The sequence below is a fragment of the Pseudophryne corroboree genome, chromosome 5, assembly GCF_028390025.1.
Source record: "Pseudophryne corroboree isolate aPseCor3 chromosome 5, aPseCor3.hap2, whole genome shotgun sequence".
Taxonomy (NCBI): Eukaryota; Metazoa; Chordata; class Amphibia; order Anura; family Myobatrachidae; genus Pseudophryne; species Pseudophryne corroboree.
Window position 1 is genome coordinate 656,809,823 of NC_086448.1, and position 21,399 is coordinate 656,831,221.

Genomic DNA, 21,399 nt, shown 5'->3' on the forward strand with positions numbered 1-21,399 from the left:
CCTGGACCGGTACTAATAGTTTGTCGGCCGTCTCACGTCGTCAACCGACCTTGCAGCGTGTTGACATTCTCACGTAATTCCTTAAATAAGCCATCCATTCCGGTGTCGACTCCCTAGAGAGTGACATCACCATTACAGGCAATTTCTCCGCCTCCTCACCAACATCGTCCTCATACATGTCGACACACACGTACCGACACACAGCACACACACCGGGAATGCTCTGACAGAGGACAGGACCCACACTAGCCCTTTGGGGAGACAGAGGGAGAGTTTGCCAGCACACACCAAAACGCTATAATTATATAGGGACAACCTTATATAAGTGTTTTCCCTTATAGCATCTTTATATATATCTCAATATCGCCAAAATCAGTGCCCCCCCTCTCTGTTTTAACCCTGTTTCTGTAGTGCAGTGCAGGGGAGAGCCTGGGAGCCTTCTCTCCAGGCTTTCTGTGAGAGAAAATGGCGCTGTGTGCTGAGGAGATAGGCCCCGCCCCTTTTTCGGCGGGCTCGTCTCCCGCTATTTAGTGAATCTTGGCAGGGGTTAAATATCTCCATATAGCCTCTGGGGGCTATATGTGAGGTATTTTTCGCCAAAAAAGGTTTATTTGCCTCCCAGGGCGCCCCCCTCCCAGCGCCCTGCACCCTCAGTGACTGCCGTGTGAAGTGTGCTGAGAGGAAAATGGCGCACAGCTGCAGTGCTGTGCGCTACCTTTAGAAGACTGCAGGAGTCTTCAGCCGCCGATTCTGGACCTCTTCTTACTTCAGCATCTGCAAGGGGGCCGGCGGCGCGGCTCCGGTGACCATCCAGGCTGTACCTGTGATCGTCCCTCTGGAGCTGATGTCCAGTAGCCAAGAAGCCAATCCATCCTGCACGCAGGTGAGTTCACTCCTTCTCCCCTAAGTCCCTCGTTGCAGTGATCCTGTTGCCAGCAGGACTCACTGTAAAATAAAAAACCTAAGCTAAACTTTCTCTAAGCAGCTCTTTAGGAGAGCCACCTAGATTGCACCCTTCTCGGCCGGGCACAAAAATCTAACTGGAGTCTGGAGGAGGGTCATAGGGGGAGGAGCCAGTGCACACCACCTGATCGGAAAGCTTTACTTTTTGTGCCCTGTCTCCTGCGGAGCCGCTATTCCCCATGGTCCTTTCAGGAACCCCAGCATCCACAAGGACGATAGAGAAATAATTATTTACTCACCGGTAATTCTATTTCTCGTAGTCCGTATTGGATGCTGGGGACTGCGTAAAGACCATGGGGAATAGACGGGCTCCGCAGGAGACTGGGCACTCTAAAGAAAGATTAGGTACTATCTGGTGTGCACTGGCTCCTCCCTCTATGCCCCTCCTCCAGACCTCAGTTAGGGAAACTGTGCCCGGAAGAGCCGACATTACAAGGAAAGGATTTTGGAATCCAGGGTAAGACTCATACCAGCCACACCGTACAACTTATGATAACCTTACCCAGTTAACAGTATGAACAACAACTGAGCATCACTCAACGGATGGCTCATAACAATAACCCTTTATTAAGCAATAACTATATACACGTATTGCAGAAAGTCCGCACTTGGGACGGGCGCCCAGCATCCACTACGGACTATGAGAAATAGAATTAACGGTGAGTAAATTCTTATTTTCTCTAACGTCCTAATTGCTGCTGGGGACTCCGTAAGGACCATGGGGATTATACCAAAGCTCCCAAACGGGCGGGAGAGTGCGGATGACTCTGCACCACCGAATGAGCAAACACAAGGTCCTCCTCAGCCAGGGTATCAAACTTGTAGAACTTTGCAAAAGTGTTTGAACCCGACCAAGTAGCCGCTCGGCAAAGCTGTAAAGCCTAGACCCCTCGGGCAGCCGCCCAAGAAGAGCCCACCTTCCTTGTGGAATGGGCTTTCACTGATTTTGGATGCGGCAATCCAGCCGCAGAATGAGCCAGCTGAATCGTGCTGCAGATCCAGCGAGCAATAGTTTGCTTTGAAGCAGGAGCACCCAGCTTATTGGGTGCATACAGAATAAACAGCGAGTCAGTCTTCCTGACTCCAGCCGTTCTGGAAACATATTTTCAAAGCCCGGACTACATCCAGCAACTTGGAGTCCTCCAAGTCCCGAGTAGCCGCAGGCACCACAATAGGTTGGTTCAAATGAAACGATGGTACCACCTTTGGGAGAAATTGGGGACGAGTCCTCAATTCTGCCCTGTCCATATGGAAGATCAGATAAGGGCTTTTACATGACAAAGCCGCCAATTCTGACACACGCCTCGCCGATGCTAAGGCCAACAGCATGACCACTTTCCACGTGAGATACTTTAGTTCCACGGTCTTAAGTGGTTCAAACCAGTGGGATTTCAAGAAATCCAACACACGTTAAGATCCCAAGGTGCCACTGGTGGCACAAAAGGGGGCTGAATATGCAGCACTCCCTTTACAAACATCTGAACCTCAGGCAGTGAAGCCAGTTCTTTTTGAAAGAAAATGGATAGGGCCGAAATCTTGACCTTTATGGACCCTAATTTTAGGCCCATAGTCACACCTGACTGTAGGAAGTGCAGAAATCGACCCAGCTGGAATTCCTCTGTAGGGGCCATCCTGGCCTCACACCAAGCAACATATCTTCGCCATATACGGTGATAATGCTTAGCTGTTACATCCTTCCTAGCTTTAATCAGCGTAGGAATCACTTCATCCGGGATGCCCTTTTCCGTTAGGATCCAGCGTTCAACCGCCATGCCGTCAAACGCAGCCGCGGTAAGTCTTGGAACAGACAGGGCCCCTGTTGAAACAGGTCCTGTCTGAGAGGCAGAGGCCATGGGTCCTCTGTGATCATCTCTTGTAGTTCTGGGTACCAAGTCCTTCTTGGCCAATCCGGAATGATGAGTATTGTTCTCACTTCTCTTTTTCTTACTATTCTCAGTACCTTGGGTATGAGAGGAAGAGGAGGGTACACATATACCGACTGGAACACCCAGGGTGTCACTAGCGCGTCCACAGCTATCGCCTGAGGGTCCCTTGACCTGGCGCAATATCTTTTTAGCTTTTTGTTGAGGCGGGACGCCATCATGTCCACCTGTGGCAGTTCCCATCGATTTGCAATCTGTGTGAAGACTTCTTGATGAAGTCCCCACTCTCCCGGGTGGAGGTCGTGTCTGCTGAGGAAGTCTGCTTCCCAGTTGTCCACTCCCGGAATGAACACTGCTGTCAGGGCTTGCACGTGATTCTCCGCCTAACGAAGAATCTTTGTGGCTTCCGCCATTGCCACCCTGCCTCTTGTGCCGCCCTGGCGGTTTACATGGGCGACCGCCGTGATGTTGTCTGACTGAATCAGCACTGGTTGGTCTCGAAGCAGGGGCTCCGCTTGACTCAAGGCGTTGTATATGGCCCTTAGTTCCAGTATATTTATGTGCAGAGAAGCCTCCCGACTTGACCACAACCCTTGGAAGTTTCTTCCCTGAGTGACTGCCCCCCATCCGCGGACGCTTGCATCCGTGGTCACCAGGACCCAGTCCTGTATGCCGAACCTGCGGACCTCGAGAAGATGAGCACTCTGCAGCCACCACAGAAGACACCCTGACCCTCGGGGACAGGGTGATCAGCCGATGCATCTGAAGATGCAATCCGGACCACTTGTCCAACAGATCCCACTGAAAGATCCTCGCATGGAACCTGCCGAAGGGAATGGCTTCGTATGAGGCCACCATCTTTCCCAGCACTCGCGTGCAGTGATGCACCGACACCTGTTTTGGTTTTAGGAGGTCCCTGATCAGAGTCACTAACTCCTGGGCCTTCTCCTCCGGGAGAAACACCTTCTTCTGTTCTGTTTCCAGAATCATACCCAGGAAGGGCAGACGCGTCCGTAGGAATCAGCTGCGACTTTGGAATATTCAGAATCCAGCCGTGCTGTTGCAACACTTCCTGCGAGTGTGCTACGCTGATCAACAACTGCTCCCTGGACCTCGCCTTTATGAGGAAATCGTCCAAGTACGGGATAACTGTAACTCCTTGCTTCCGAAGGAGTACCATCATTTCTGCCATTACCTTGGTAAATACTCTCGGTGCCGTGGACAGACCAAACGGCAACGTCTGGAATTGGTAATGACAGTCCTCTACCACAAACCTGAGGTACTCCTGGTGAGGTGGATAAATGGGGACATGCAAGTAAGCATCCTTGATGTCCAGAGATACCATAAAATCCCCCTCTTCCAGGCTTGCAATGACCGCTCTGAGCAATTCCATTTTGAACTTGAATTTTTTCATATAAATGTTCAAGGATTTTAAGTTCAGAATGGGTCTTACCGAACCGTCCGGTTTCGGTACCACAAACAGTGTGGAATAGTAACCCCTTCCCTGTTGAAGGAGGGGGACCATTATTATCACTTGCTGGAGCTACAGCTTGTGAATTGCCGCCAGGACTACCTCCCTTTCTGTGGGGGAAGCTGGCAAGGCTGATTTTAGGTAACGGTGAGGGGGAGTCACTTCGAACTCCAGCTTGTATCCCCGAGATACAATTTGTATAGCCCAAGGATCCACCTGTGAGCGAACCCACTGGTTGCTGAATTTTCTGAGACGTGCCCCCACCACTCCTGGCTCCGCCTGTGGAGCCCCAGCGTCATGCGGTGGACTTAGTGGAAGCCGGGGAGGACTTTTGTTCCTGGGAACTAGCTGCATGGTGCAGCTTCTTTCCTCTACCCCTGCCTCTGGCAAGAAAGGATGCACCTCTGACCTTCTTGCTTCTCTGAGAACGAAAGGACTGCATTTGATAATACGGTGCTTTCTTAGGCTGTGAGGAAACCTGAGGCAAGAAAGTCGACTTTCCAGCTGTCGCTGTGGAGAGACCGTCCCCAAACAATTCCTCACCCTTATAAGGCAAAACCTCCATGTGTTTTTTTTAGAATCGGCATCTCCTGTCCATTGCAGAGTCCATAAGACCCTCCTGGCAGAAAATAAGATTTTATTCACCGGTAAATCTATTTCTCGTAGTCCGTAGTGGATGCTGGGACTCCGTAAGGACCATGGGGAATAGCAGCTCCGCAGGAGACTGGGCACAACTAAAGAAAGCTTTAGGACTACCTGGTGTGCACTAGCTCCTCCCCCTATGACCCTCCTCCAGACGTCAGTTAGGATACTGTGCCTGGAAGAGCTGACACAATAAGGATGGATTTTGAATCCCGGGTAAGACTCATACCAGCCACACCAATCACACCGTACAACTCGTGATATTATACCCAGTTAACAGTATGACAACAACGGAGCCTCTGCACAGATGGCTATCAATAATAACCCTTTAGTTAACAATAACTATGTACAAGTATTGCAGACAATCCGCACTTGGGATGGGCGCCCAGCATCCACTACGGACTACGAGAAATAGATTTACCGGTGAGTAAAATCTTATTTTCTCTGACGTCCTAAGTGGATGCTGGGACTCCGTAAGGACCATGGGGATTATACCAAAGCTCCCAAACGGGCGGGAGAGTGCGGATGACTCTGCAGCACCGAATGAGCGAACTCCAGGTCCTCCTCAGCCAGGGTGTCAAACTTGTAAAATCTTGCAAATGTGTTTGACCCCGACAAAGTAGCAGCTCGGCAAAGTTGTAAAGCCGAGACCCCTCGGGCAGCCGCCCAAGAAGAGCCCACCTTCCTCGTGGAATGGGCTTTTACTGATCTAGGATGCGGCAGTCCCGCCGCAGAATGTGCAAGCTGAATTGTGCTACATATCCAGCGAGCAATAGTCTGCTTTGAATCAGGAGCACCCATCTTGTTTGGTGCGTAGAGGATAAACAGCGAGTCAGTTTTCCTGACTCCAGCCGTTCTGGAAACATAAATTTTCAGGGCCCTGACTACATCCAGCAACTTGGAATCCTCCAAGTCCCGAGTAGCCGCAGGCACCACAATAGGTTGGTTCAAATGAAACGCTGAAATCACCTTAGGCAGAAATTGGGGACGAGGCCTCAATTCCGCCCTATCCATATGGAAAATCAGATAAGGGCTTTTACATGACAAAGCCGCCAACTCTGACACACGCCTGGCCGAAGCCAGGGCCAATAGCATGACCACTTTCCACGTGAGATATTTTAACTCCACGTTGAGATCCCAAGGTGCCACTGGAGGCACAAAAGGAGGCTGAATATGCAGCACTCCTTTAACAAAAATCTGAACTTCCGGCAGGGAAGCCAGTTCTTTTTGGAAGAAAATCGACAGAGCCGAAATCTGGACCTTAATGGACCCCAATTTGAGGCCCATAGTCACCCCTGACTGTAGGAAGTGCAGGAATCGACCCAGTTGAAATTCCTCCGTTGGGGCCTTCCTGGCCTCACACCAAGCAACATATTTTCGCCATATGCGGTGATAATGTTTTGCGGTCACGTCCTTCCTGGCTTTGATCAGCGTAGGAATGACTTCCTCCGGAATGCCCTTTTCCTTCAGGATCCGGTGTTCAACCGCCATGCCGTCAAACGCAGCAAGTCTTGGAACAGACAAGGCCCCTGCTGCAGCAGGTCCTGTCTGAGCGGTAGAGGCCATGGGTCCTCTGAGATCATTTCTTGAAGTTCTGGGTACCAAGCTCTTCTTGGCCAATCCGGAACAATGAGTATAGTTCTTACTCTTCTTCTTATTATCCTCAGCACCCTTGGTATGAGAGGAAGAGGAGGAAACACAAACCGACCGGTACAACCACGGTGTCACTTGAGCGTCTACCGCTATCGCCTGAGGGTCCCTTGACCTGGCGCAATAGTTTTCTAGCTTTTTGTTGAGGCGGGACGCCATCATCCCCACCTGTGGCCATTCCCATCGGTTTGTAATCAGCCGGAAGACTTCTGGATGAAGTCCACACTCTCCCGGGTGGAGGTCGTGTCTGCTGAGGAAGTCTGCTTCCCAGTTGTCCACTCCCGTAATAAACACTGCCGACAGTGCTAACACGTGATTTCCCATCGGAGAATCCTCGTGGCTTCTGCCATCGCCATCCTGCTTCTCGTGCCGCCCTGTCGGTTTACATGGGCAACCGCCGTGATGTTGTCTGACTGAATCAGTACTGGCTGACTTTGAAGCAGGGGTCTTGCCTGACTTAGGACATTGTAATTGGCTCTTAGTTCCAGAATATTTATGTGTAGGGACATTTCCTGGCTTGACCATAGTCCCTGGAAATTTCTTCCCTGTGCGACTGCTCCCCAGCCTCGAAGGCTGGCGTCCGTGGTTACCAGGACCTAGTCCTGTATGCCGAATCTGCGGCCCTCCAGAAGATGAGCACTCTGCAGCCACCACAGTAGAGACACCCTGGTCCTTGCAGACAGGGTTATCCTCTGATGCATCTGAAGATGCGATCCGGACCACTTGTCCAACAGATCCCACTGAAAGATCCGTGCATGGAACCTTCCGAACGGAATTGCTTCGTAAGAAGCTACCATCTTTCACAGGACTCGCGTGCAGTGGTGCACGACACCTGTTTTGGTCTTAGGAGGTCTCTGACTAGCGATGACAACTCCTTGTCCTTCTCCTCCGGGAGAAACACCCTTTTCTGTTCTGTGTCCAGAACCATCCCCAGGAACAATAGACGTGTTGCAGGAACCAGCTGCGACTTTGGAATATTCAGGATCCAGCCGTGCTGTTGTAGCACCTGCCGAGCAAGTGCTACTCCGATCAACAACTGTTCCTTGGACCTCGCCTTTATTCAGGAGATCGTCCAAGTACAGGATAATTATAACTCCCTTTTTTCGCAGGAGTATCATCATCTCAGCCATTACCTTGGTAAACACCCTCGGTGCCGTGGACAGACCAAACGGCAGCGTCTGGAATTGGTAATGACAGTCCTGTACCACAAATCTGAGGTACTCCTGGTGAGGAGAGTAAATGGGGACATGCAGGTAAGCATCCTTGATGTCCAGTGATACCATGTAATCCCCTTCCTCCAGGCTTGAGATAACCGCCCTGAGCGATTCCATCTTGAACTTGAACCGTTTTATATACGTGTTCAAAGATTTTAAAATTAAAATGGGTCTCACCGAACCGTCCGGTTTCGGTACCACAAACATTGTGGAATAGTAACCCCTCCCTTGTTGAAGGAGGGGTACCTTGACTATCACCTGCTGCGAATACAGCTTGTGAATTGCCTCTATCACAGCCTCCCTGTCCAAGGGAGACGTTGGCAAGGCAGATTTTAGGAAACGGCGAGGGGGAGACGTCTCGAATTCCAGCTTGTATCCCTGAGACACTACTTGTAGAATCCAGGGATCCACCTGTGAGCAAGCCCACTGATCGCTGAAGCACTTGAGACGGGCCCCCACCGCACCTGGCTCCGCCAGTGGAGCCCCAGCGTCATGCTGTGGACTTAGCGGAGGAAGACTTTTGTTCCTGGGAACTGGCTGTATTTTGCAGCTTTTTCCCTCTGCCTCTGGGCAGAAAGGACGCGCCTTTAACCCGCTTGCCTTTCTGGGGCCGAAAGGACTGTACCTGATAATACGTTGCTTTCTTTTGCTGTGAGGGGACATGGGGTAAAAATGCTGATTTTCCAGCTGTCGCTGTGGAAACTAGGTCCGAGAGACCATCCCCAAATAACTCCTCACCCTTGTAAGGCAAAACTTCCATGTGCCTTTTAGAATCTGCATCCCCTGTCCACTGCCGGGTCCATAAACCCCTTCTGGCAGAAATGGACAGTGCATTTATTCTAGATGCCAGCCGGCAAATATCCCTCTGTGCACCGGCAAATATCCCTCTGTGCATCTCTCATATACAGAATAGCGTCTTTTATATGCTCTATGGTTAGCAATATAGTGTCCCTGTCTAAGGTATCTATATTTTCTGACAGGGAATCTGACCACGCAGCTGCAGCACTGCACATCCATGCTGAAGCAATAGCTGGTCGCAGTATAATGCCTGAGTGTGTATAAACAGACTTCAGGATAGCCTCCTGCTTTCTATCGGCAGGTTCCTTAAGGGCGGCCGTGTCCGGAGACAGCAGTGCCACCTTCTTTGATAGTCGTGTGAGCGCTTTATCCACCCTAGGGGGTGTCTCCCAGCGTAACCTGTCCTCTGGCGGGAAAGGGTACGCTATTAGTAACTTTTTAGAAATTACCAGTTTCTTATCAGGGGAAGCCCACGCTTCTTCACACACTTCATTTAATTTATCAGATGGGGGAAAAACCACTGGTAGTTTTCTCTCCCCAAACATTATACCCTTTTTTGTGGTACCTGGGGTAACATCAGAAATGTGCAAGACATTTTTCATTGCCGCAATCATATAACGGGTGGCTCTATTGGAATGTACAGTAGTCTCCTCGTCGTCGACACTGTAGTCGGTATCCGTGTCGACGTCTGTGTCTGCCATCTGAGGTAGCGGGCGTTTTAGAGCCCCTGATGGCTTTTGAAACGCATGGGCAGGCACGAGCTGAGAAGCCGGCTGTCCCACATCTGTTATGTCGTCAAATCTCTTATGTAAGGAGTAGACACTGTCACGTAATTCCTTCCACATTACCATCCATTCAGGTGTCGGCCCCACAGGGGGTGACAACACATTTATCGGCACCTGCTCCGCCTCCACATAAGCCTCCTCATCAAACATGTCGACACAGCCGTACCGACACACCGCACACACACAGGAAATGCTCTGTTTGGGGAGACAAAGGGAGAGTATGCCAGCACACACCAGAGCACTATATAACACAGGGATTAACACTATAACTGAGTGATTTTTCCCCTATAGCTGCTTATATATATGTAATACTGCGCCTAAATTTAGTGCCCCCCCTCTCTTTTTAACCCTTTGAGCCTGAAAACTACAGGGGAGAGCCTGGGAAGCCGTCTTCCAGCTGCACTGTGAAGAGAAAATGGCGCCAGTGTGCTGAGGGAGATAGCCCCGCCCCTATTTCAACCGACTTTCTCCCGCTTTTACTGGATCTCTGGCAGGGGTATTTTTACACCTATATAGCCTTCCTGACTATATATGGTGTAGATTTGCCAGCCAAGGTATATTATATTGCTGCTCAGGGCGCCCCCACCCCCCCCCCAGCGCCCTGCACCCATCAGTGACCGGAGTGTGAGGTGTGCATGAGGAGCAATGGCGCACAGCTGCAGTGCTGTGCGCTACCTTGTTGAAGACCGAAGTCTTCTGCCGCCGATTTTCCGGACCAACTTTCTTTCTAGGAGCTCAGGAGAGCCTACTAGTGTGCATCCAGCTCGGCCGGGCACAAGATTCTAACTGACGTCTGGAGGAGGGTCATAGGGGGAGGAGCCAGTGCACACCAGGTAGTCCTAAAGCTTTCTTTAGTTGTGCCCAGTCTCCTGCGGAGCCGCTATTCCCCATGGTCCTTACGGAGTCCCAGCATCCACTTAGGACGTCAGAGAAATGGACATTGCATTAATTCTAGAGCCCAGCAGGCAAATGTCCCTCTGGGCATCCCGCATATATAAGACGGCGTCTTTTATATGGCCCAGGGTTAGCAAGACAGTATCCCTGTCCAGGCCATCTATGTCCTCTGACAGAGTATCTGTCCATGCTGCTACAGCGCTACACATCCAAGCTGAAGCAATAGCTGGTCTCAGTAGAGTACCAGAGTGTGTATACACTGACTTCAAGATAGCTTCCTGCTTCCTATCCGCAGGATCCTTTAGAGAGGCCGTATCCTGAGACGGCAGGGCCACCTTCTTAGATAAGCGTGTCAGCGCCTTGTCTACCCTAGGGGAGGATTCCCAACGTAACCTATCCGTTGGCGGGAAAGGGTACGCCAGCAGTAATCTTTTGGAAATCACTACTTTCTTATCAGGGGAGCTCCACGCTTCTTCACATAAGTCATTTAATTCATGTGACGGGGGAAAAGTCACTGCCTGCTTTTTCTCCCCAAACATATACACCCTCTTGTCAGGGACAGGGTTAACCTCTGAAATGTGCAATACATCTTTCATTGCAATAATCATGTAGCGGATGGCCTTGGTCATCTTAGGCTGTAATTGTGCCTCATCATCGTCGACACTGGAGTCGGACTCCGTGTCGGCATCTGTGTCAACCATCTGAGATAGTGGGCGTTTATGAGACCCTGACGGCCTCTGAGTCGCCTGGGCAGGCCCGGGTTGAGACCCCGGCTGTCCCACGGCTGCAGCGTCAAACCTTTTATGTAATGAGCTTACATTATCATTTAAGACCTTCCACATATCCATCCAATCAGGTGTCGGCCCAGACACCACATTTATCTGCACTTGCTCCGCCTCCCTGTAACCCTCCTCATCAAACATGTCGACACAGCCGTACCGACACACAGCACACACAGGGAATGCTCTGACTGAGGACAGGACCCCACAAAGGCCTTTGGGGAGACAGAGAGAGAGTATGCCAGCACACACCACAGCGCTATATAACCCAGGGATATTCACTATAATAAGGGATTACCCAATAGCTGCCGATTTTATGTCTTTTGCGCCTAAATTTATGTGCCCCCCCTCTCTTTTTTACCCTTCTTGTATCTGGATACTGCAGGGGAGAGCCTGGGGAGCGTCCTTCCAGCGGAGCTGTGAAGAGAAAATGGCGCTGGTGTGCTGAGGAAGAAGGCCCCGCCCCCTCAGCGGCAGGCTTCTGTCCCGCTTCTATGTGAAAAAAATGGCGGGGGTTTTTACATATATACAGTGCCTGACTGTATATATGTATGTTATGCCACAAAGGTACTTCAATTGCTGCCCAGGGCACCGCCCCCAGCGCCCTGCACCTTACAGTGACCGGAGTGTGAAAGTGTGCTGGGAGCAATGGCGCACAGCTGCGGTGCTGTGCGCTACCTTAAATGAAGACAGGAGTCTTCAGCCACCGATTTCGCCGTCTTCAAGCTTCTGCTCTGGCTCTGCGAGGGGGACGGCGGCGCAGCTCCGGGAACGGACGATCGAGGACAGATGCCTGTGTTCGAACCCTCTGGAGCTAATGGTGTCCAGTAGCCTAAGAAGCGCAACCTAGCTGTAGACAGGTAGGTTTGCTTCTCTCCCCTCAGTCCCTCGTAGCAGTAAGTCTGTTGCCAGCAGAAACTCACTGAAAATAAAAAACCTAACAAATACTTTCTTTTACTAGCAGGCTCAGGAGAGCCCACTAGGAGCACCCAGCTCTGGCCGGGCACAGATTCTAACTAAGGTCTGGAGGAGGGGCATAGAGGAAGGAGCCAGTGCACACCAGATAGTACCTAATCTTTCTTTAGAGTGCCCAGTCTCCTGCGGAGCCCGTCTATTCCCCATGGTCCTTACGGAGTCCCCAGCATCCACTAGGACGTCAGAGAAAATAAGAATTTACTCACCGGTAATTCTATTTCTCGTAGTCCGTAGTGGATGCTGGGGACTCCGTAAGGACCATGGGGAATAGACAGGCTCCGCAGGAGACTGGGCACTCTAAAGAAAGATTAGGTACCATCTGGTGTGCACTGGCTCCTCCCTCTATGCCCCTCCTCCAGACCTCAGTTAAGGAAACTGTGCCCGGAAGAGCTGACATTACAAGGAAAGGATTTTGGAATCCAGGGTAAGACTCATACCAGCCACACCAATCACACTGTACAACTTGTGATAAACATACCCAGTTAACAGTATGAACAACAACTGAGCATCACTCAACCGATGCCACAAACATAACCCTTTGTTAAGCAATAACTATATACACGTATTGCAGAGAGTCCGCACTTGGGATGGGCGCCCAGCATTCACTACGGACTACGAGAAATAGAATTACCGGTGAGTAAATTCTTATTTTCTCTAACGTCCTAGTGGATGCTGGGGACTCCGTAAGGACGATGGGGATTATACCAAAGCTCCCAAACGGGCGGGAGAGTGCGGATGACTCTGCAGCACCGAATGGGCAAACACAAGGTCCTCAGCCAGGGTATCAAACTTATAGAATTTTGCAAATGTGTTTGAAACCGACCAAGTAGCACCTCGGCAAAGCTGTAATGCCGAGACCCCTCGGGCAGCCGCCCAAGAAGAGCCCACTTTCCTTGTGGAATGGGCTTTCACCGATTTCGGCTGCGGCAATCCCGCCGCAGAATGAGCCTGCTGAATCGTGTTACAGATCCAGCAAGCAATAGTCTGCTTTGAAGCAGGAGCACCCAGCTTGTTGGATGCATACAGGATAAACAGCGAGTCAGTTTTCCTGACTCCAGCTGTTCTAGATACATAAATCTTCAAAGCCCGGACTACGTCCAGCAACTTGGAGTCCTCCAAGTCACGAGTAGCTGCAGGCACCACAATAGGTTGGTTCAAATGAAAAGATGACACCACCTTTGGCAGAAACTGCGGACGAGTCCGCAATTCTGCCCTGTCCATATGGAAAACCAGCCACCAATTCTGATACACGCCTAGCCAAAGCTAAAGCCAAAAGCATGACCACTTTCCACGTGAGATACTTTAGGTCCACAGTTTTAAGTGGCTCAAACCAGTGGGATTTCAGGAAATCCAACACCACGTTAAGATCCCAAGGTGCCACTGGTGGCACAAAAGGGGGCTGAATATGCAGCACTCCCTTAACAAACGTCTGAACCTCAGGCAGTGAAGCCAGTTCTTTTTGAAAGAAAATGGATAGGGCCGAAATCTGGACCTTTATGGATCCTAATTTTAGGCCCATAGTCACTCCTGACTGTAGGAAGTGCAGGAATCGACACAGTCGGAATTCCTCTGTAGGGGCCTTCCTGGCCTCACACCAAGCAACATATTTTCGCCATATACGGTGATAATGTTTTGCTGTCACATCTTTCCTAGACTTTATCAGCATAGGAATAACTTCATCCGGAATGCCCTTTTCCGCTAGGATCCGGCGTTCAACCGCCATGCCGTCAAATGCAGCCGCGGTAAGTCTTGGAACAGACAGGGCCCTTGATGTAACAGGTCTTGTCTGAGAGGCAGAGGCCACGGGTCCTCTGTGAGCATTTCTTGCAGTTCCGGTTACCAAGTCCTTCTTGGCCAATCCGGAGCAATGAATATTGTTCTCACTCTTTTTCTTACAATTCTCAGCACCTTGGATATGAGAGGAAGAGGAGGAAACACATAGACCGACTGGAACACCCATGGTGTTACCAGCGCGTCCACAGCTACCGCCTGAGGGTCCCTTGACCTGGCGCAATATCTTTTTAGCTTTTTTGTTGCGGCGGGACGCCATTCATGTCCACCTGTGGCAGTTCCCACCGCTGTGCAATCTGCATGAAGACCTCTTGATGAAGTCCCCACTCTCCAGGGTGGAGATCGTGTCTGCTGAGGAAGTCTGCTTCCCAGTTGTCCACTCCCGGAATGAACACCGCTGACAGTGCTTGCACGTGATTCTATGCCCAACGAAGAATCCTGGTGGCTTCCGCCATCACCACCCTGCTTCTTGTGCCGCCCTGGCGGTTTACATGAGCCACTGCGGTGATGTTGTCTGACTGAATCAGCACCGGTTGGCTGCGAAGCAGAGGCTCCGCTTGACTCAGGGCGTTGTATATGGCCCTTAGTTCCAGGATATTTATGTGCAGACAAGCCTCCCGACTTGACCACAACCCTTGGAAGTTTCTTCCCTGAGTGACTGCCCCCCATCCGCGGAGGCTCGCATCCGTGGTCACCAGGACCCAGTCCTGTATGCCGAACATGCGGCCTTCGAGAAGGTGAGCACTCTGCATCCACCACAGAAGAGACACCCTGGCCCTCGGGGACAGGGTGATCAGCCGATGCATCTGAAGATGCGATCCGGACCACTTGTCCAACAGTTCCCACTGAAAGATCCTTGCATGGAACCTGCCGAAGGGAATGGCTTCGTATGAGGCCACCATCTTTCCCAGGACTCGCGTGCAGTGATGCACCGACACCTGTTTCAGTTTTAAGAGGTCTCTGACTAGAGTCACGAGCTCTTGAGCCTTCTCCGCCGGGAGAAACACCTTCTTCTGGTCCGTGTCCAGAATCATGCCCAGAAAGGGCAGACGCGTCGTAGGAATCAGCTGTGATTTTGGGATATTCAGGATCCAGCCGTGCTGTTGCAACACTTCCTGAGAGTGTGCTACGCTGATCAACAACTGCTCTCTGGACCTCGCCTTTATTAGGAGATCGTCCAAGTATGGGATAATTGTGACACCTTTCTTTTATAGGAGCACCATCACTTCCGCCATTACCTTGGTAAATATTCTCGGTGCAGTGGACAGACCAAACGGCAACGTCTGGAATTGGTAATGACAGTCCTGTACCACAAATCTGAGGTACTCCTGATGAGGTGGATAAATAGGGACATGCAAGTAAGCATCCTTGATGTCCAGAGACACCATAAAATCCCCCTCTTCCAGGCTTGCAAAGACCGCTCTGAGCGATTCCATTTTGAACTTGAATGTCCTCAGATAAATGTTCAGGGATTTTAAATTCAAGATGGGTCTGACCGAACCGTCCGGTTTCGGTACTACAAACATAGTGGAATAGTAACCCCTTCCCTGTTGAAGGAGAGGAACCTTTACAACCACCTGCTGGAGGTATAGCTTGTGAATTGCTGCCAGCACCACCTCCCTTTCCCTGGGGGAAGCTGGCAAGGACGATTTTAGGTAACGGTGAGGGGGCGTCACCTCGAATTCCAGCTTGTATCCCTGAGACAACTTGTATAGCCCAAGGATCCACCCGTGAGCGAACCCACTGGTGGCTGAAATGTCGGAGACGCGCCCCCACAGCTCCTGGCTCCGCCTGTGGAGCCCCAGCGTCATGCGGTGGATTTAGTGGAAGCCTGGGAGGACTATTGTTCCTGGGAACTAGCTGCGTGGTGCAGCCTTTTTCCTTTACCCCTGCCTCTGGCAAGAAAAGATGCACCTCTGACTTTCTTGCTCTTTTGCGAACGAAAGGACTGCATTTGGTAATACGGTGCTTTCTTAGACTGTGGAGGGACATAAGGCAAGAAATTTGACTTCCCAGCCGTAGCTGTGGAAACTAGGTCGGAGAGACCGTCCCCAAATAACTCCTCGCCCTTATAAGGTAAAACCTCCATGTATTTTTTAGAGTCGGCATCCCCTGTCCATTGCAGAGTCCATAAGACCCTCCTGGCAGAAATGGACATTGCGTTAACTCTAGAGCCCAGCAGGCAAATGTCCCTCTGGGCATCCCGCATATATAGGACAGCATCCTTGATATGTGCCAGGGTCATCAGAACAGAGTCCCTGTCCAGGGTATCTAACTCCTCAGACAGAGTATCCGTCCATGCCGCTACCGCACTACACATCCAAGCCGAAGCAATTGCTGGCCTCAGCAGTGTACCAGAATGTGTGTAAACAGACTTCAGGATAGCTTCCGGCTTTCTATCCGCAGGATCCTTTAGGGCGGCCGTATCCTGAGACGGCAGGGCCACCTTTTTAGACAAGCGCGTCAACGCCTTGTCTACCCTGGGTGAGGATTCCCAGCGTAACCTGTCCGTTGGCCGGAAAGGATACGCCATCAGTAATCTTTTGGAAATCACTTGCTTCCTATCAGGGGAATCCCATGCTTTTTCACATAATTCATTCAATTCATGTGACGGGGGAAAAGTCACTTCTTGCTTTTTCTCCCCATACATATAAAATCCTCTTGTCAGGGACAGGATTCTCCTCAGAAATGTGTAATACATTCTTCATTGCCACAATCATGTAGCAGATAGCCTTAGTCATTTTAGGCTGCAACTTTGCATCATCGTCGTCGACACTGGAATCAGATTCCGTGTCGACATCTGTGTCAACTAACTGGGATATTGGGCGCTTTTGAGACCCTGACGGCCTCTGCGCTGTGGGAGCAGGCATGGGTTGAGACCCCGACTGTCCCAAGGCTACAGCTTTATCCAATCTGTTATGTAAGGAGCTTACATTATCATTTAACACCTTCCACATATCCATCCAATCCGGTGTCGGCCCCGTCGGGGGCGACACCACATCTGTTTGCACTTGTTCTGCCTCCACGTATCCTTCCTCATCAAACATGTCGACACAGGCGTACCGACACACCGCACACATACAGGGAATGCTCTGACTGAGAACAGGACCCCACAAAGGCTTTTGGGGAGACAGAGAGAGAGTATGCCAGCACACACCCCAGCGCTATATAACCCAGGAATTACACAGTACTTTAGTGTTTACCCGGTAGCTGCTGTTTTTATAAATATATATCTGCGCCTAAATTTATGTGCCCCCCCTCTCTTTTTTACACTCTAATGCACCTGTATACTGCAGGGGAGAGCCTGGGGAGCGTCCTTCCAGCGGAGCTGTGAAGAGAAAATGGCGCTGGTGTGCTGAGGAAGAAGGCCCCGCCCCCTCAGCGGCAGGCTTCTATCCCGCGTCTTATGTGTAAAAATGGCGGGGGCTCGCACATATATACAGTGCCTGACTGTATATGTGTGTACTTTTGCCATCAGGTATCTTAATTGCTGCCCAGGGCGCCCCCCCCTGCGCCCTGCACCCTACAGTGACCGGAGTGTGCGGGTGTGCTGTGGGAGCAATGGCGCACAGCTGCAGTGCTGTGCGCTACCTTTAGTGAAGACAGGAGTCTTCTGCCGCCGATTTCAATGTCTTCATGCTTCTGTACTTCTGGCTCTGCGAGGGGGACGGCGGCGCGGCTCCGGGAACAGACGATCAAGGTTAGGTTCCTGTGTTCGATCCCTCTGGAGCTAATGGTGTCCAGTAGCCTAAGAAGCGCAACCTAGCCACAGTTAGTAGGTTTGCTTCTCTCCCCTCAGTCCCACGTAGCAGAGAGTCTGTTGCCAGCATAAGCTCTCTGAAAATAAAAAACCTGACAAAATACTTTCTTTTCTAGCAAGCTCAGGAGAGCCCACTAGGAGCACCCAGCTCTGGCCGGGCACAGATTCTAACTGAGGTCTGGAGGAGGGGCATAGAGGGAGGAGCCAGTGCACACCAGATAGTACTGAATCTTTCTTTAGAGTGCCCAGTCTCCTGTGGAGCCCGTCTATTCCCCATGGTCCTTACGGAGTCCCCAGCATCCACTAGGACGTTAGAGAAATAGTGGCAGCCTTCTTCAACAAGGGTTTGGGTGGTCAAGTTATGAATGAATCACATTATTTGAGCTTACAGTCGCAGGGATGTGACAGTGAGTTTGGCTTTTCTGGACCAGCGGTCAGCAAACGAAAACTCATGTTGCTCATATGGTTATACACCCTATAGCTGCTATTTAAAAGACAATTGATACAGCCACATATCGCCATAAGAGCCGATGCTGCGACACAGAACTCTTAAAAGGTGGGCCATTAGATACTATGCTATGAGATAGGCACGAGGAGAGAAAAGCTAGATCTACACATGAAATACTTTAGGCTGGGTACATACCTTACCAACTTGTCCACCGACCCTTAGATCCAATGATTGGGCAGTTGCTCAATATGTCTGGCCATACATCACAACTGGGCAGATATTTAAATTTGTCTGCCCAGTTGTGATACCATTGTCGGCAGTTTGGCTGTACACACATGCAGATTTACCAATATATCTGCATTGGATGTGCTGACGCAATATGTCTGTGAATGACGTCGTTCACAGACATATCTTCTCTACATACGGACAGATACACTCTGCGATATGTTGTTCGTTGGCTAATTGAACATATTGCATAGTGTGTACCTAGTATTATAAGCAAATAAAATTGTATGATTTTAAAGTGACTTACTTCTTCACTGTTGAGGGAATTGCGGATGAAGACAAGCAACCCAAACTCTTTGGAGAAGACCAAGGATGTATTCAGGTCTGAATGAATAACAGCAACATTTTAATAATGGTGATGAAAACTTTATAACATGATAATAAAACGAACAACAAGGTTTTACAAAGAAATGCATTTAAATAAACTATTGTAAATATAGATATTTCCATTTGTAATTTCAAACTATAGAAGAGGAACCCTCCCCGGTAAGTTTTGCGAAGCATAGCCCATAGGCTACAATGGGCAAACGCCATCTACAGAGGGTGTTAGTGGGGGCCACACAGCTTGTAGTGTCACAACAGCTTTAAACCCTCTTCACACCATAGGCTGCACTCGTGTTATTGCCGTGTCTTCTCTTTGCCAGCGCTTTGTGATGACATCTCTAAGTGCCAAAGACCTGGAGCTCTGTATACCTTTATTGTGACACCAAATGACTCGGGTTACACAACAGGCAACCCCAGTCTCTGGCGGGTTCAACCATGCTAGCTACCAGGTCAGATTCCCAGGTAACCCAACCCAGGTAGACCCTTTCACACAAAAATTGGCCCAGGGATATAAGTTTGGTGTAAAAGAGATCACCTGTTTTGTGTTAAAGGGGGGTACTCACAGAGCGATATTCTAAGCCACAGGTTCTCAAACTCGGTCCTCGGGACCCCACATAGTGCATGTTTTGCAGGTCTCCTCACAGAATTACAAGTGAAATAATTAGCCGCACCTGTGGACCTTTTAAAATGTGTCAGTGAGTAATTAATACACCTGTGCACCTGCTGGGTTACCTGCAAAACATGCACTGTGTGGGGTCCTGAGGACCAAGTTTGAGAACCACTGTTTTAAGCAATCTGACTAGATTGCTTAGAATTTGAGCATTATCGCTCCGTGTGTAGCCCCTACAGCGATAGCGATGCACAGCCCTGCGCATCGCTATCGCTGGTGCTAGATTGGCCTGCATTCATGCCAATCTAGCAGGTCACTCATTTCACCCGCTGGGTGAAATGAGTGGCCCCCCATCTCCCCCCACACGCTCAGCATCAGCACGTTTATATGGGCCTTCAGGAGCACCTGTTTCGTAGATATAACCACGTTAATTACTGTACCAGAGTTCAAGGTGAAATACACACTGCGTAATTGTTTAATGTGTGACCTTCCCTAATAACTATGCACTGGAGGTCCTCAGGACCACCCAGTAGGTGTACAACTGTAAACAGTAACATTTAAAGCTCCACAGTGACCTGGAAAACATGATGTGTCAGATGTCCCAAGGAAGGAGTGTGATAATTCCATTGATACAGTGGTGGATGGCTTCTACAGTAGAATATACAATTCCTGGTGACCAGCAGTGACATGCGGCTTGGTGAGGCACTGCCTATCTTTACCGCACAGCTCTAATCAAAACTAACCAAATTTCCAGGAGTATATACTGCTGCACCTGTGTATAATGCCCAGATGTACGGAGATGTACTAAGCCTGAAAAGTGATAAATTTCACAGTGATAAACTACCAGCCAATCAGCTCCTAACTACCATGTCACTGGCTGTGTTTGAAAAATGACAGTTAGGAGTCGATTGGCTGGTACTTTATCACCGTGATATTTATCACTTTTCAAGGCTTAGTACATCTGGCCCTATTGCGTGTTAATCTGTCTCTGGTTCTAGCCAATGCCTCCTGAGCCATTTAGATCACCGCACATCCCTGGTGACCAGTCCCCGGTGCCACACACCTTGCTGGCTGCTCCCTTGCGCGCTCACCACGCACTCCTCTCCCAGGCTGCGTAGGAGGCCGAAAGCCGCATCACATGACAGCCCGGTATCCCCGGAGCCAAGCAGCCGGTGCAGCTGGTGAAGACTGCCCAAGACACCGCTGGCTGACTCAACCGGAGCCGCCGGTTCTGCCTCTCCACTCTCAGACTGGGAACCGCTAGCACCGGACTGCAGCATGTCAGCAGTAACAGCCCGGTCTGAGCTGAAGCGGGAGAGCAGCGACCGCACTGTACACACTGCCGGGACGGCGCTCTCCAATCACACGGCCGGGAGCTAGAGCTACCCTAACTGAGAACGCCTTTTAAAGAGCCCGCAGTACTCTAAATAAAAGGTCTACGTTTTCCTCTGTGTCATTGCATATATGTCCTCTACAGTGTGCTTTGTTCAAATAAACCATTTTCAGTAGACTAGTGTTTAATACAGCACCGCTGCCCTCATCTCCACTCTGAGCTGGGTTTAATTTTTGAACTACGTCTGGAAACAATTTCCCATATGCGGGAAACAGCCGAACAGTTGTGCCAGGACTCTACTGCTGGGCATTCCTCAGAGGGGTGGCAGTGGGGCAAAGTAATATGTGTATACTAGGGCTGTAACTAGGGCTGTAACTAGGTGTGTGCCAAAGGTGCCTTCCCCACAGCGCAACTGCACTGAAAGCGCACCATCCGGCAGCACACCCCCACGTGCGGACGTTTTCGTCAGTGAGGTAGTAGTGTAAGATCCGCTGGGTGTCGGCGCCTGTCTCCTGCCGCCGCCTCTGTAAGGGACGGGGAGCGGTGTGGCAGGCGCCATTTGTTATAACAGAGCGTCATACCTGCCTCGGAGTGGGATCGCTACTGCAGGCAGTAGCTCCGTCACATGATACGCCTGTGAGACTCGCCGCAGGCAATGGAAAGTAAGCGCTAAGCAGGCGGTAGTTGGGCTACTTAAGCAGCTGCTGCTCCGTCTGTGAGAGCCGCCTCCGGGAATGAAGAGGGCCTGGGAGCGCCTATTCATAAGTGAGTGCGCCTGGCAGGCTTGGCTGCTG

The 21,399-nt window shown here is 50.5% G+C and overlaps 1 protein-coding gene across 1 annotated transcript in view; it reads right to left on the reverse strand.

Moving 5' to 3' along the window:
- PRKDC (protein kinase, DNA-activated, catalytic subunit) overlaps nucleotides 1-20,647 on the reverse strand; it is an 836,940-nt gene extending 816,293 nt beyond the window's left edge. Inside the window, exons 1-2 of the mRNA XM_063923695.1 lie at nucleotides 20,336-20,647; nucleotides 18,586-18,662 (exon numbers count right to left, since the gene is read on the reverse strand). Of these exons, the coding sequence (XP_063779765.1) occupies nucleotides 18,586-18,662; nucleotides 20,336-20,552 (294 nt within the window). The 5' untranslated portion in view covers nucleotides 20,553-20,647. The remainder of the gene's footprint in view (nucleotides 1-18,585; nucleotides 18,663-20,335) is intronic.
- Nucleotides 20,648-21,399: the final 752 nt, after the last annotated feature.